The sequence below is a fragment of the Hyaena hyaena genome, unplaced genomic scaffold (genome assembly GCF_003009895.1).
Source record: "Hyaena hyaena isolate Hyena2069 unplaced genomic scaffold, ASM300989v1 scaffold_209, whole genome shotgun sequence".
Lineage (NCBI taxonomy): Eukaryota > Metazoa > Chordata > Mammalia > Carnivora > Hyaenidae > Hyaena > Hyaena hyaena.
This window is the reverse complement of record NW_024080844.1, coordinates 1100577-1116251: the sequence shown is the minus strand read 5'-3', so window position 1 is coordinate 1116251 and position 15675 is coordinate 1100577. Positions and strand designations below refer to the sequence as shown.

The 15675-nt window shown below is 37.5% G+C and overlaps 1 protein-coding gene and 1 pseudogene across 1 annotated transcript in view; both read right to left on the bottom strand.

Annotated features, from left to right (window-relative positions):
* Positions 1-896: 896 nt before the first annotated feature.
* Positions 897-15675, bottom strand: part of MRPS14 (mitochondrial ribosomal protein S14) — a 28952-nt gene continuing 14173 nt past the window's right edge. Inside the window, exon 3 of the mRNA XM_039242384.1 lies at positions 897-1340. Within this exon, the coding sequence (XP_039098315.1) occupies positions 1158-1340 (183 nt within the window). The 3' untranslated portion in view covers positions 897-1157. The remainder of the gene's footprint in view (positions 1341-15675) is intronic.
* On the bottom strand, positions 12909-13778 carry LOC120238578 (annotated as a pseudogene).

Genomic DNA, 15675 nt, shown 5'->3' with positions numbered 1-15675 from the left:
GACTTTTAAAATCTGTCCCACTTGTCTTCTTTGCTAATGACTGAACTCCCTTTGTCCAGGCCCTGGTTTTCCATAATGATTATGACATCTTCCTAACTGGTTATCTTGCACGGAGCCTTTTCTCTCACGGCCTAGATCTACCATGTGGTCGTCAGTTATCTGTAGAGGAAACCGATGATGTAATTCCTCTGCTTAAAACTCTCCAGCAGCCAGTATTTGTCTTACCTTCACATAATGTGACCTCTTCCATGACTGGGCCTTTGTCTTGGGTCTCATCTTCCTCATACAATGAAGTGGCTGCTTGCACTGTTCCCTCTGTAAACATCTCGTGCCTTGCCTCCTGAATGAAGTTCAGATGTTTGCTCCAGAAACACTCTTCTGATGGCACACAGGGGCTTCCACACTACATCCTGGACATTTCTGTCACTGGGTGGTCACTGCTCAGCTACTGAACAAGACCACCTTCTGCTCTCTCTACTCATTTCTGTTATAGACAACAATACACTATTCCTACAAAACTGCTCCTCTTTGGATAGATTTTCAGGGGCTTAAGGAGACATTTTGTTCTGAAGGCTGTTGAAGGTGGAACAAGGAAACATTTAGTGGTTTATGTTCCGCCATCACACAAAGAAGTTGAACATTAGACCATCAAGAACATCGGCTCTACCTTCCAACATAGCACACAGTGTTCCTCTAACAATGGGAACTAGTAAAGTGCACTGCGCAGGTCAGGGAAGCCCAGCCCCGGATTACAAATGGCCACAGATGAGCTCCTTGTCCATGTGTTGCATTAACTATTAGATAAAATTGCTTTATGAAATAATGCCCTTAAAAAAATATAGGAACCCTTAGGATGTTGCTAAAAGATTAAATGTGAAGGAAAAGAGGCATACAGAGAATATTTTCACAGAATATTTATTACTCTACTCCTTGTACTATGCATGGAAATAGTATGTTTAATTTTTAAGTCCAAGAAAAAAGAGAATTCACAGACAGCCTGAGTTCACTGACAGAATGAAACAACCCAATTTCTTCATTGAAAATTAAAAAGTAATTTAGATGTAGGCAACATCAGGCAGACTCGACCCCTATGAAGCCAGGGTTTTGTCTGTTAGAAGTCTCTTCTTGCCGGAACTGCCCAGTGGGTCCGGAGCGGATCACCACATTGCCCGCTGAACCCCCGACAGTTGCCCGTGGTCTGCCAAGTGACGGAAGACAATACGACTGAGCCTCCAGCGCCGCTTTACACCACGTGGACGGGACGTCATAACACACCGATTTCGGATTCTAACAGGACAGCTATCCCGGGGAAGGGCAGCAATTTCTCCATCGGCCACTTCCTAAGGGAAGTCACAACATTACACATATCACATGCATATACTTATTCTATATGCTTAAGTCAATGCTTACAGTAAGGGAACAAAGGGCTAGAGTCAGTGATGTAGCCAGTTTGCTCAAAGAACCTTGGACACTGTAGTGAACCCTAACCTCTGGGTAGAAACAAATGGACCAGAAAAATGACAGAAATGTGTCACAAATGTGTGGCATGCTCCCAATAAGATATTTAAAATTTTATAGAAATTTAACATAAATACACAAGAATCTACAAACCGGAAATGTAACAGCTCAGCAACTTTTAACAGTACATCTGAGTAATAAGTACCTAGAATACAAAAACAAAACAAAACCATGATGGGCACCCTGGGTCCTGCCTGTGCCTCCTTTCAGACACTGAGCACAGATACCATCTGCTAACAGCTCACCTGATTACCAACACTGTAGATGAGCTTTTCATATTTAGAATTTTATATAAATCTAACCATACAGGAGGCATTCTTTTTTATTCATTTCTCTTTGGCTTCTTCCATTCAATACTATGCTTGTGAAATTCATGCATACTGTTTGATTTTCATTGTGTGACCATACTGGAATTCGCTTATCCATTCTACACATAATGGACATCTGGGTGGTTTCCAGTTCTGAGCTATTATGAATAGGGCAGCTGTATAAATTTTCTTCTTTCTGAATCTTTTTATTTCTATTGAAGTACAGTTGACACACACTGTCAGCTATAGGTGTACACCATGGAGATTCAACAAGTCTACACATTACGCTGTGCTCATCCACGTGTGGCTACCAACTGTCATCACACAACACCATTGCAACGCCATTGACCATATTCCTCATGCTGTACCTTCCATCCCCGTGACTTATTCGCCCATAACAAGAAGCCTGTACCCCCCACTCCCTCTGGCTAAACAGTTTGTTTTCTGTATTTATGGGTCTGTTTCTGTTATTGTTTTTGAGAGTTCACATATAAGTGAAAGCATATAGCATTTGTTTTTCTTATTTCACTTAGCATAATACTTTCTAGGTTCATCCATGTTGTTGAAAATGACAAGATCTCATTCCTTTTTATGGCTAATATGTCACTTATTATATATATGTATATATATGTATACATACATGCATCTTCTTTATCCAACTTTTTGTCAATGGGCACTTAGGTTGCTTCCATATCTTGGCTACTGTAAATAATGCTGCAGTAAACACAGAGGTGCATGTATCTTCTTGAATTAGTAAACACTAATTCACTTTCCATAGGTAAACACTCAGTAGTGGAATTACTGACTCATATAGTATTTTATTAAAAAATTTTAATATTTGTTTTTGAGAAAGAGAGAGAGAGTGTGTGTGTGCACGCGTGAGAGCAGGGGGCAGCAGAGAGAGAAGGTAAGAGAAAGAACCCAAGCAGGCTCTGTGCTGTCAGCGTAGAGCCCAATCCGGGGCTCAATCTCACAAAATTATGACCTAAGCCAAAATCAAGAGTCAAACACTGACTGAGCCACCCAGGCGCCTTGACTGAATCATACAGTATTTCTTTTTAAAAAATTTTTTAAATGTTTATTTCTTTTAAAAAAATTTTTTTAATGTTTTTATTTATTTCTGAGAGAGACAGAGGGACTGTGTGAGCAGGGGAGGGTCAGAGAGAGAGAGGGAGACACAGAATCTGAAACTGGCTCCAGGCTCTGAGCTAGCAGTCAGCACAGAGCCCAACGTGGGGCTCGAACCCACAAACCGCGGGATCATGACCTAAGCAAAAGCCGGACGCTTAACCAACTAAGCCACCCAGGCGCCCCAGTATTTTTATTTTTAATTTCTTGAGTAATCTCCACACTGTCTTCCACAGTGGACACACCAATTTATATTCCCACCAACAGTGCACGAAGATTCCCTTTAATCCACATCCTCGCCAACACTTTTTATCTTTCTAATTCTAACCATTCTGACAAGTGGAAGGTGAGTGACATCTCATTGTAGCTTTGATTGGCATTTCCCTATGATTAGTGATGTGAAGCATCTGTTCACGTGTCTGTTGGCCATCTGTCTTCTTCAGAAAAATATCTATTCAGGTCCCCTTTTTTTTCTCTGCCTATTTTTAATTGAATTATTTGCTTTTTGGGAGGTGTTGAGTTGTAGGAGTTCTTTACATATTTTGGGTGCTAACCTCTTATTATTTGCAAATATCATCTATTCATTAGGTTGTCTTTTCATTTTGTTGATGTGCAAAAACTTTTATTGTGGTGTAGTCCTAATAATTTATTTATGCTTTTGTTTCCCTTGCCTAAGAAGACAGGTCTAGAAAAATGTTGCTACCACTGATGTCAAAGAAATTACTGCCTATATTTTCTTCTAGGGGTTTTATTGTTTCAAGCCTCACATTTAGGTCTTTAATCCATTTTGAGTTTATTTCTGGGTATGGTTAAGTGGTCCACTTTCCCAAAAGCATTTATCAAGGAGACTGTCTTTTCCCCATTGTACATGCTTGCTTCCTTTGTTGTAGACTGAGTTTCTGTTCCAGTGATCGATGCCTATTTCTGTGCCAGTACTGTTTTGATTATTATTGCTTTGTTGTACATTGAAATCTGGGATTGGGATACCTCCAGCTTTGTTCTTTCTCAAGATTACTCTGGCTACCTGAGCTCTTAAGTAGTTCCATAAAAATCGTAATATTATTTGTCCTAGTTCTGTGAGAAATGCTGGTGGTATTTTGATAGGGATTGCACTGAATCTGCAGATTGCTTTGGGTATGTGGACATTTATGCAATATTAATCCTTCTAATCCATGAGCATGGAATATTTTTCCATTTGTTTGTATTGTCTTTCTTTCATCAATGTTTTTATAGTTTTTAGAGTATAGATCTTTCAACCTTTTGGTTAGTTTATTCCTAGGTATTTTAATGTTTTGGGTGCAACTATAAATGGAACTCTTTTTTTTTTTTACTTTTTTAATATTTTTATTCATTTTTGAGAGACAGAGAGAGATGGTATAAGCAGGGGAGGGGCAGAGAGAGAGGGAGACACAGAATCTGAAGCAGGCTCCAGACTCTAAGCTGTCAGCACAGAACCCCATGTAGGGCTTGAACTCACAAACTGCAAGATCATGACATGAGCCGAAGTCAGCCCCTTAACCAACTGAGCCACCCAGGTGTCCCAGGAATGTTTTCTTAATTTCTCTTTCTACTACTCTGTCATTAGTGTATAGAAATGCAACCAATTTCTGTGAATTAATTTTGTATCCTGAAACTTTACTGAATTCATTTATTACTTCTAATAAGTTTTTTGGTGGAATCTTTAGGGTTTTCTATGTATAGTATCATGTCATCTCCAAATAGTGACAGTTTAACCTCTTCCTTGTCAATAGGGATGCTGTCTATACCTAACTTTTGTCTGACTGCCGTGGCTAGGATTTCCAGTACTATGTAGAATAAAACTGGCAAGAGTAGACTCCTTGTCTTGTTTCGGTTCTTAAAGGAAAAGCCCTCAGTTTTTCACCACTATATACATTCTTGTTTAAGTCATTTGGAAAATATGTGAATGTATTTCTGTTGTCTCCCCATGTTTTTTCCCAGCTTTACTGAGATATAATTGACACATAACATTGTGTAACACATTTGATACATGTATGCCTTGCAAATAATTACTACAATGAGGCCTAATGAACACCTCCATCATCCCAAATAATTACCTTTTATGGGTGATGAGAACATTTAAAATTTATTCTCTTAGCAAGTTTCAAGCATGTAATACAGTATTGTTAGCTATGATCACAACTTTATATGTTAGATTTTCAGAACTTATTCAGTTTATAAACAGAAGTTTGTATACTATGCCCAACATCATCTCATTTCCTCCAGCTCCCAGCTACTGGGAACCACCATTATAATCTGTTCCTATGAGTGTAACTTGTTCCACATTACATACGTAGTGAGATCAAATAATATTTGTCTTCCTCTGACTTATTTAATGTAATGCTCCCAAGGTACATTTAGGTTTCTGCAAAGGGCAAAATCCCATTACATTGTGTGTGTGCGCGCGCACGTGCACACACTTTCTCTGAATAAATATTTGCTGACAACCTTCATTTGCTGACATGCAGGATGTTTTCATGTCTTGGCTACGGTGAATAATGCTGCCATGAACATGGCGGTGCAGATATCTTCTTGAAATACGATTTTCATTTTCTGCAGATACTCAGAAGTAGAACTGCTAGATCATATGGAAATTCTAATTTTAACTTTTTGAGGAAACTCCAGTTTTCAATAGTGCACGAATTTACATTTCCACCAACAGTGCACAAGGGTTCCCTTTTATCCTCATCCTTGACAACACTTACCTTTTGTCTTTTTGATAATAATCATTCTAACAGGTATAGGGTAATATCTCATTGTAGTTTTGATTTGCATTTCCCTGATGGTAAGTAATGTTGAGCATCTTTTCATGTACTGGTTGGGGACATTTGTATGTCTTCTTTGGAAAAATGTCTACTCAGGTTCTCTGCTCACTTTTCAACAGAAATCGTTTTGGGTTGTTTTGCTGCTGTTGTTTTTTTTCTTTGCAACTGAATTAGAGGAGTTCCTTACATATTTTGGATACTAATCCTTGCTCAGATCTTTTGCCATGCAGAAACTATTTACTTTCATGCAGTCCCACTCATTTATTTTTGCTTTTGTTGCTTATACTTTTGGTGTCGTATCTAAAAAATTATTGCCAATAGCAATGTCAAGGAGTTTCCCTTACGTTTTCTTCTAGAGGTTTTATAGTTTCAGGTTTTAAGTTTTCACCCATTTTGAGTTAATTATTGTGAGTGGTATAAGACAGAGGTCCGGTTTCATTCTTTTGCACATGAACATCCAGTTTCCCCAACACCATTTATTGAAAACACTACCCTTTCCCTATCAAGCAGTTTTGGTTCCCTTGTTGGGAATCAACAGGAATGGGTTCTGGGCTCTTGGTTCTCTTCCACTGCTCTATGTTTTATGGAATATCAAACTATTTTCAGTACTATAGCTTTGTAATAAAGTTTTTTTTCTTTAAAGACTTTAAAGTAATCTTTATACCAAATGTGGGGCTTGAACTCACAACCCCAAGATCAAGAGTCACACGCTCTACCGACGGAGCCAGCCAGGTGCCCCCGTAATAAAGTCTTAAACATTAGGAAGTGCGTCGGGGCGCCTGGGTGGCTCAGTCCGTTAAGCGTCCAACTTTGCCTCAGGTCTTGATCCCATAGTTGATGAGTTTGAGCCCCACATAGGGCTCTGTGCTGACAGCACCTGACAGGAGCCTGCTTTGGATCTCTGTCTTCTTCTCTCTGCCCCACCCCTACTCACTCATGCACTCTTTTGGAAAAAAAAAAAAAAGGAACATTAAAAATTAGGTGTGTAGGTCCATTTACTACAAAAAAAAAAAAAAAGAAAAAAAAGAAAAAAGAAAGCGTGTGGCCTCCAGTTTTGTTCTCTCTCAGATCTGCTTTAGCAATTCAGGGGTCTTTTGTGATTCCACACGAATTTTAGGGGTTTTTTTAATTTTAATTTTTTTTATTTCTGTGAGAAAGCCACTGAAATTTTTATAAGGATTGCAAAGAGTCTATAGATGGCTTTGTATAGTATGGACATTTTAATAATATTCATTCTTTTGATCCCTGAACACAGAATATCTTTTTGTTTAGGTTTTCTTCAATTTCCTTCATCAATGTCTTATAGTTTTCAGTGTACAGATATGTCCCCTCTTTAAATTTATTCCTAAGTATTCTACTGATTTTGATGCTTTTGTACATCAGATTACATTATTCCCTTTTCAGATTTGATTTGAATGCCTTTTTAAAATTTTTTCAAGGCACCTGGGTAGCTCAGTCAGTTAAGCGTCCGACTTCGGCTCAGGTCATGATCTCACGGTTCGTGGGTTCAAGCCCCGCATCAGGCTGTGGTGCTGACAGCCAGCTCAGAGCCTGGAGCCCGTTTCAGATTCTGTATCTCCCTCTCTCTCTGACACCCCCATGCTCATGCTCTCTCTCTCCCTCTCTCAAAAATAAATAAAACATTAAAACATTTTTTTAAAATTGTTTCTTGCCTGACTGCTCTGGCTAGGACTTCCAGTACTATGTTGAATAGAAGAGCCAACAGTAGGCATCTTTTTCCTATTCTTGATCTTAGAGGAAAAGCTTTCAACCTTTCACCATTGAAAATGATGTTAGCTATAGGCTTATTCTTTTGTTGCACGTTTCCTCTACCTCTAATTTGTTAAGAGCTTTATCATGAAATAATGTTGAATTTTGTCAAATGCCCTTTCTGCAATCTGTTGAGATAAGTTTATGATTTTTTTTTTTTTCAGAGAGAGAGAGAGAGACCAAGAGCGAGTTTGAGCAGGGAAGGGAGGGAGGGAGAAAGGGAGAGAGAAAATCCTAAACCTGCTCCATGCCCAATGTGGAGCCCAACATAGGACTCAATCTCACAACCCTGGGATCCATGACCTGAGCCAAAATCAAGAGTCAGATGTTCAGCCAACTGAGACACCCGTGTCTCAGCTGTGAGTTTTATATTTCATTCTATTAATGTGATATAATTTGTTGAATCATCTTTGCATCCCAGTGACAAATCCTATTTGATCATGGTGGATGATACTGGTAATATGTTATTGAATATGATTTGCTAATATTTTGTAGAGAATTTTTGCTTATATTCTTCAGGGACATTAGCCTGTAGTTTTTCTTATAGTGTCTTTATTTAGCATTGGAACAGTATTATGCTGACCTGATAAATAAATTTGCAAGTGTTCTTTTGTCTTTAATATTTTGGAAGAGTTTGAGAAGTATTGGTATTAATTCATCTTTAAATATTTGACGGAATTCACTCATAAAGTCATTTATGGGCTTTTCTTTGTTTAAAGGTTTTCGATTACTAATTCAATAGCCTTATTTATTACTGGTCAGTTCATATTTTCTATTTCTCCTCCACTTAGTCTTGTTAGGTTGTATATTTCTAGGAAGTTACTCATTTTGTCTAGGTTATCCAATTTGTTGGCATGTAATGGTTCATTATCAGTTTCTTATGATACTTTGAATTTCTGAGATCTCAGCTGTAATGTTTCCTTTTTCATTTTGATTTTGAGTTCTTTTTTACTTAGCTGAGTTAAAGATTTGTCAATTTTGCTTATCTTTCAAAACATCAGCTTTTTTAAAAAAAATTTTTACATTTACTTATTTTTGAGAGAGACACAGAGTGTGAACAGGGGAGGGGCAGAGAGAGAAGGAGACAGCATCTGAAGCAGGCTCCAGGCTCTGAGCTGTCAGCACACAGCCCGATGCGGGGCTCGAACCCACACACCATAGATCATGACCTGAGCTGAAGTTAGACCCTCAACAGACTGAGCCACCCAGGTGCCCCTATAAACATCAGCTTTTAGTTTTAGTGTGTTTCTGGGCTCTTATTTCATTTATTTCTGCTTTGATCTTTATTATTTCCTTTCTTTTTCTTTGTCTTTTTTTAAGTAAGCTCTCTGCCTAATGTGGGGCTTGAGCTCACAACCCTGAGAGTCACATGTTCTACCAACTGAGCCAGCCAGGCACCCCTGTGAGTTCCCTTCTTTTGCTAACTTGGGCTTAAGGTTTACTCTTCTTTTTCTAGTTCCTTACTGTAGAAAGTTTGGTTATTTCCCATATGATTTATGCATCACAATAATCCGAAACCTCTGGGCTGCAGAGCAAGTCTGAGGCTGGAGAAAGAGGGTAACAGAGCCCTGACATCTATGGTAAAGATTCTGGCAGCAGAGATAAGAGATCAGATGAGATTTCCATTTTTATTTGTTTTTAAAATTTATTTATTTTGAGAGAGTGAGAAAGGGAAGAGAGAGAGAATCCCATGCAGGTGCCACATACAGGGATCCATCTCATGAGATTATGACCTGAGCCAAGAGCCCAACATGAGACTCGATCTCACAAACTGTAAGATCATGACCTGAGCCAAGACCAACAATGGACACAACCAACTGAGCCACCCAGGCACCCTGACGTATTCATGTTTAAAAGATCAATTGCAATGTAGAGAATGAATCCAGAAGGGTAAAAGCAGTTGAGATGGAGGAAAAAGAGATTACTACAAAAGTTTGCATTAAGGATTCCTCAGCAGAAATTTATTCTTATATATGTGCCTACTGGTTTGATTGTATTCATTTAAACCTAACAAGTATGATTGATCCTGTGCTAGACTGTAAGAAAGCACAGTAATTATTCATTAAAAGTGCATAAATTAAATAAGAAAATGCATATAAAATCCACTATATTAACATAACCTATTAAGCATTAAGAATATTTTCTAGGTACTTTATTCTTTTTGGTGTAATTGCAAGTGGGATTGTTTTCTTAATTTCTTTTTGCTACTTCATTATTAGTGTATAAAAATGCAATAGATTTTTATATATTAATTTTTTTATCTTGCATCTTTATTAAAATCATTTATCAGTACTAAGATTTTTCATTTGAGTTTTCTATATATAGTATCAGGTCATCTGCAAACAGTGACAGTTTTACTTCTTCTTTACCAATTTCGACGGTTTTATTTCTTTTTCTTGTGTGACTGCTGCAGTTAAGGGTTCTAGTACGATGTTGAATAAAAGTAGTGAGGGTGGACAGCCTGGTCTTATTCTGGAACTCAGTGGAAAAGCTTTTAATTTTTCTCTGTGGAGTAGGATGTTAACTGTGGGTTTTTCATACATGGCCTTTATTAATTTGAGGTATGCTGACTTTGCTGAGAGTTTTATTGTAAATGCTACTGTATTATGTCAAATGCATCTGCTGAGATGATCATATGGTTTTTATCCTTTCTCTTGTTAGTGTGATGTATCTGATTCGATTTGCCAGAAGTGATCCACTCTTGCATTTCTGAAATAAATCTCTCTGATTGTGGTGAATGATCTTTTACTGTATTTGTTGGAACTGCTTTGTTAATTTTTTTTTTTTTAAGGATTTTTTTCCACCTGTGTTCATCAGAGATTTTGGCCTGTGGTTTTCTTTTTTTGATAGTGTCTCTGTCTGGTTTGGTATCAGGGTAATTGTGGCCATGTAGAATGAATTCAGGAGTTTTTCTTCCTCTTTCATTTACTGACATAGTTTGAGAAGAATAAACATTAACTCTATTTTTTATTTTAGAGAGAGAGAACACAGGCAGGGGAGAGGGACAGAGGAAGAGGAGGTAGGGAGGAAGGGGGAAAGAGAGGGAGAGGGGTGGAGAGAGAGAGAAAGAGAGAGAAACTTCAGCAGGCTCCATGCTCAGCACAGACCCCGACACTGGGCTCAAATCCCATGACCTTGGCCGAAATCAAGAGTTGGATACTCAACCGACTGAGCCACCCAGGCACCCCTTAACTCTTCTTTAAATGTGTGATACAATTCATCTATGAAGACATCTGGTTCTGGAATTTTGTTTGTTGGAAGTTTGATTACCAATCCAATTTCATTACTAGTAATAGGTCTGTTCAAATTTTCTCTTATTTATATATATATTTTTTAAAATTTTATTTATTTTGAGAGAGAGAGAGGGACAGCATGAACAAGGGAGGGACAGAGAGACAGGGAGAGAGAGAATCCTAAGCACAGAGCCAGATCAGGGCTGAACTCACAAACTGTGAGATCATGACCAGAGCCAAAGTCAGATGCTTTAACCGACTGAGCGAGCCACCTGGGCACCCTGTGGTCAAATTTTCTATTTCTTCCTGATTCAGTTTTGAGAAAGTGTATGTTTCTAGGAATTCATCCATTTGTTCTAGCTTGTCCAATTTGTTGGCATATAATTTTTCAAATATTCTCTTGTAATGTTTTGTATTTCTGTGATGTCAGTTGTTATTTCTTCTCCTTCATTTCTGATTACATTCCTTACTTTTTCTTGTTAAGTCTGGTTAAATGTCAATTTTGTTTATCTTTCCAAAGAATTAGCTCTATCACTGACTTTTTCTAATGTTATTTTTTTCTGTCTCTATTTCATTTATTTCTGTTCTGATCCTTATTATTTCCTTCCATCTACTAAGCTCTGAGATTTGATCTTCTTTTTAAGTGTTAAGTTAGGTTGAGATTTTTTTTTTTTAATATTTTTATTTATTTCTAGGAGAGAGAGAGACAGCGTGAGCAGAGGAGGGTCAGAGAGAGAGGGAGACACAGGCTCTGAAATAGGCTCCAGGCTCTGAGCTGGCAGTCAGAACACAGCCCGACACAGGGCTCAAACCCACAAACCGCGAGATCATGACCTAAGCGAAAGTCAGACGCTTAACCGACTAAGCCAACCAGGCGCCCCTGGTTAGGTTGAGATTTTTCTTGTTCCTGAAGTAGGCCCAAATGACTAAACCTCCCTCTTAGAAATACTTTTGCCATGTCCTAAAGATTTTGGACTACAGTGTTTTTATTTTCATTTGTCTCCGTGTATTTTTTTATTTTCTCCTTGATTTCTTCTTTAGTGTCATGTTTAGGCTCCAAGTGTTTGGGTTTTTTCTGGATTTTTTTTTCTCTTAATTGATTTCTAGTCTCATACTGTTACGGTCAGAAAACATGTTTGATACGATTTCAATCCTCTACTATTTATTGAGACTTGCTTTATGAACTTACATGTGATCTATCCTGGGGAATGTTGCATGTGTACTTGAAAAGAATGTATATTCTGCTGTTTTTGAATGGAATGTTCTATATATATCTGTTAGGTCTAACGTGCCATTCAAAGCCTCTGTTCCCTTATTGATTTTTTGTCTGGATGATTTATCCACTGAAATAAGTGACGTGTAAAAGCTTCCTACCATTATTGTTTTACTGTTGATTTCTCCCTTTATATCTATTAATACTTGCTTTACATATTTAAGTGCTCCTATATTGGGTACATAGGTATATACAATTGTTACAACCTCTTGTGGGACTAATCCCATTATTAATGCCCTTTTTTGTCTCTTGCTACAGTCTTTGTTTTAAAGTCTTTTTTTTTAATTTTGTACATATGAACAAATTTAATCACCTGCTACACCACCCAGATGGATATATGTGTTAAATGGAAATAAGGTTCATAAACTTAGAAGACATGCAGGCATTTTTCGGCCACTAAACCTGAAGGTTTAGACATCCAGCAGACTGAACTTTTTTTAACATTTAAAATAAAACTTTTTTAGCACAATAATGTATTAAAACAGACTTCAAGAAATGCCCAAATTATTTTTTAAAACATGATCTAAGTTTTTTCCATTTTTCTAAATGTCCAGTTTTCTTTGGCAAATGTATCCCAAATCCCAAATTTTCATTTTATTTATTTTTTAAAGCTTACTTATTTTGAGAGAGTGTGTATGAAGTGGGTGGAGGGGCAGAGAGCGAATCCTATGTAGGCTCCACGCTGTAAGCATAGAGCCTGACGTGGGGGTTAATCTTCCAAACTGTGATCACAACCTGAGCTGAACTCAAGAGTCAGATACCTAACCAACTGAGCCACCCAAATGCCCTCTAAATTTTCATTTTAGAACTTATTTTATATTTATATAACAGAGTGCCCTAAATTGATGTTCATCAAGGTACCTTTCTGTAAGCCCTGATGGTTTCTACCTTCCTTTTAAAATGTGTTAAGTATTTCTTTAGTTGTTATTCTCAAAAAATATTTTGTAGAAAAAATTAATAACTGAACACTGATAAATTCTTCATTTCTGTTATAGTGTAGCAATTTATCACCTAACCCAGAGTGGACTGTCAACTTTGTACAGTTGGGTTGCTTGTTCCCCTCAGACATAGCTGACTCCAACTCATAAAGCCACAGCTGGCTCCCGCATCTCCACTTCTGTATTAACAGCTGTCACTGAGACATGTCAATCTTTGATCTGTACATTTTGACCGGTTTTGGCCTCCAAAGAAGGTCTTTCTCCTCAATCAGCTTTACCAATTTTGCTTTTTCTTCACACTTAATCCTTATCTGAGAAGATCCGCATTCACAGCATCACTTTAGAGGTCACTGTATGACTCAGTATCAATTTAGATTAAAAAAAGAGTATCCATGCCTGTCACAAATTTTATTTTTTTTTAAAGTAATTGCTATACTCAAGTGGGGCTTGAACTCACAACCCCAAGATCAAGGGTCACATGCTCTACCAACTGAGCCAGCCAGGTGCCGCTGAACTGATATTCTTGAAGGTATTTTTCAAATATGCTCTTTCTCCAAATTCATTGTCTATATGTTTAAAACTTTTTTTGAAATTCCAAACAGTTTTCTTCTGTTGAAGATGCTGGTTTCTCTGAAAAAGTCTGATCATTTTCTTTATTCTACTTTAAGATGTTTTACCACACTGTAACAGGAATTAAAATGAAGATCTAGTTTTCCTTAATAGTTCTCTAAGTGTTACATTCACAGGTTCTTTTCCTGTGAATTACTTGCATGTGGGGATGATGGGCTGGCACAATCCTGTGGGGTGCTAGGGGTGGGCTCTACCATCTCAACAAAGAAATCTTGCTTTGCCTCTCCCTCTGATGTCCCCACAGTGCAGAAAGCGTACCTAAAGTATTGCTACCCTGGCTTTTTGTTTTTCATTTCTACTGGCATGGTATATGTTTCTCCATCCCATCATTTTCAGTTTGTATACATCTTTAGATCTTGACGTTCATCTGTTGTAGGCAGTGTATAGATGGGTCTTTTTTTTTTTTTTAATCTACTCCATCACCCTATATGTTTGTTTTTTTTTTAATTTTTTTAATGTTTTATTTATTTCTAGAAGCGAGAGAGAGACAGACAGACAGCATGAGCTGGGGAGGGTCAGAGAGAGAGGGAGTCACAGACTCTGAAACAGGCTCCAGGCTCTGAGCTAGCAGTCAGCACAGAGCCCGACGCGGGGCTTGAACCCACGAACCGCGAGATTATGACCTAAGCGAAAGTCGGACACTTAACCGACTAAGCCACCCAGGCGCCCCACCCTATATCTTTTTGATTGGTGCATTAAGTCCACTCACATTTAAAGTAATTACTAATATATATATGCATATATGTGCATATATATATGCACACACACACACAGCTATTACCAGTTTGTTGACTGTGTCCTTATTATTTTTGTAGTTTTTGTCGGGGTTTTTTCCCCCCTTTCTCTTGTTCTCTTCGCTTGGGATTTGATGTCTTTTAGTGTTACACTTGGATTTCGTCTCTTTATCTTTTGTGTATCTACTATAACTTCTTCATTTGTGGTTACCACAGGGTTATATATAGCATCTTAAGTGTTTAACAATCTGTATTATGTTAACTGTACCTTAAATTCAAACATACACTAAAAGCACTAAATCAATCCCCTCCATGTTTTATGTATATGATGTCATATTTTACATCTTATTTTGTGTATCCTTAGACTAATTTTTGTAGATAAAATGGATTTTACTACTTTAGCATTTTAATTCCCATATTGGCTTCATACGTGATTAACGTACTACTTCTAGTATGTTTGCCAATTTAACCAATGAGGTGAAAAACCCTGAAAACTAGAAGACACTGATGAAAGATATTGAAATGACACAAGCAAATAGATATTCCATGGTCATGGATTAGAAAACTCAATATTGTTTAAATGTCCATACTACCCAAAGCAATCTACAGATTCAGTGCAATCCCTATCAGGATTTTTCATAGAACTAAAACACGTAATACTAAAATTTGTTTAGAACCACACAAGACCCTGAATAGCCAAAGCAAACCTGAGAAACAACAAAGCTGGAGGTATCACAAACCTAGATTTCAAGATATACTACAAAGCTGTAACAATCAAAACAGCATGGTACCCACACAAAAACAGATACACTAGGTCAATGGAATAGGACTAGAGAGCCCAGGAATAATCCATGCTTATATGGTCAATTAATCTATAACAAAGGAAGCAAGGATGTACACAGTGAGGAAACGACAGTCTTTTCAATAAATGTGGTTGGGAAAACTACACTGCTACCTGCCGAAGAAGGAAACTGGGCCACTTTCTTACACAACATGCAAAAATAAACTCAATATGATAAAAACCTAAATGTAAGAAACTGCAACCCCGTAACTCCTAGGAAACATAGGTAGTAATCTCCTGGACACTGACTTGAGCAATATTTTTCTATATATATCTCCAAGAAAAACAAAAACACAATAAACTATTGGGACTACACCAAAAAAAGCTTTTGCACATCAAAGGAAATCATCAATGAAACAAAAAGACAACCTACTGAATGAGAGAAGACATCTCCAAATAATACATCTGATAAGGGGTTAATATCAAAATATATAAATATACAATTTATATTTACATAAAAATATGTAAACATATACAACTCAATACCAAAAAAGCAAATAATGCAATTAAAAAATAGGC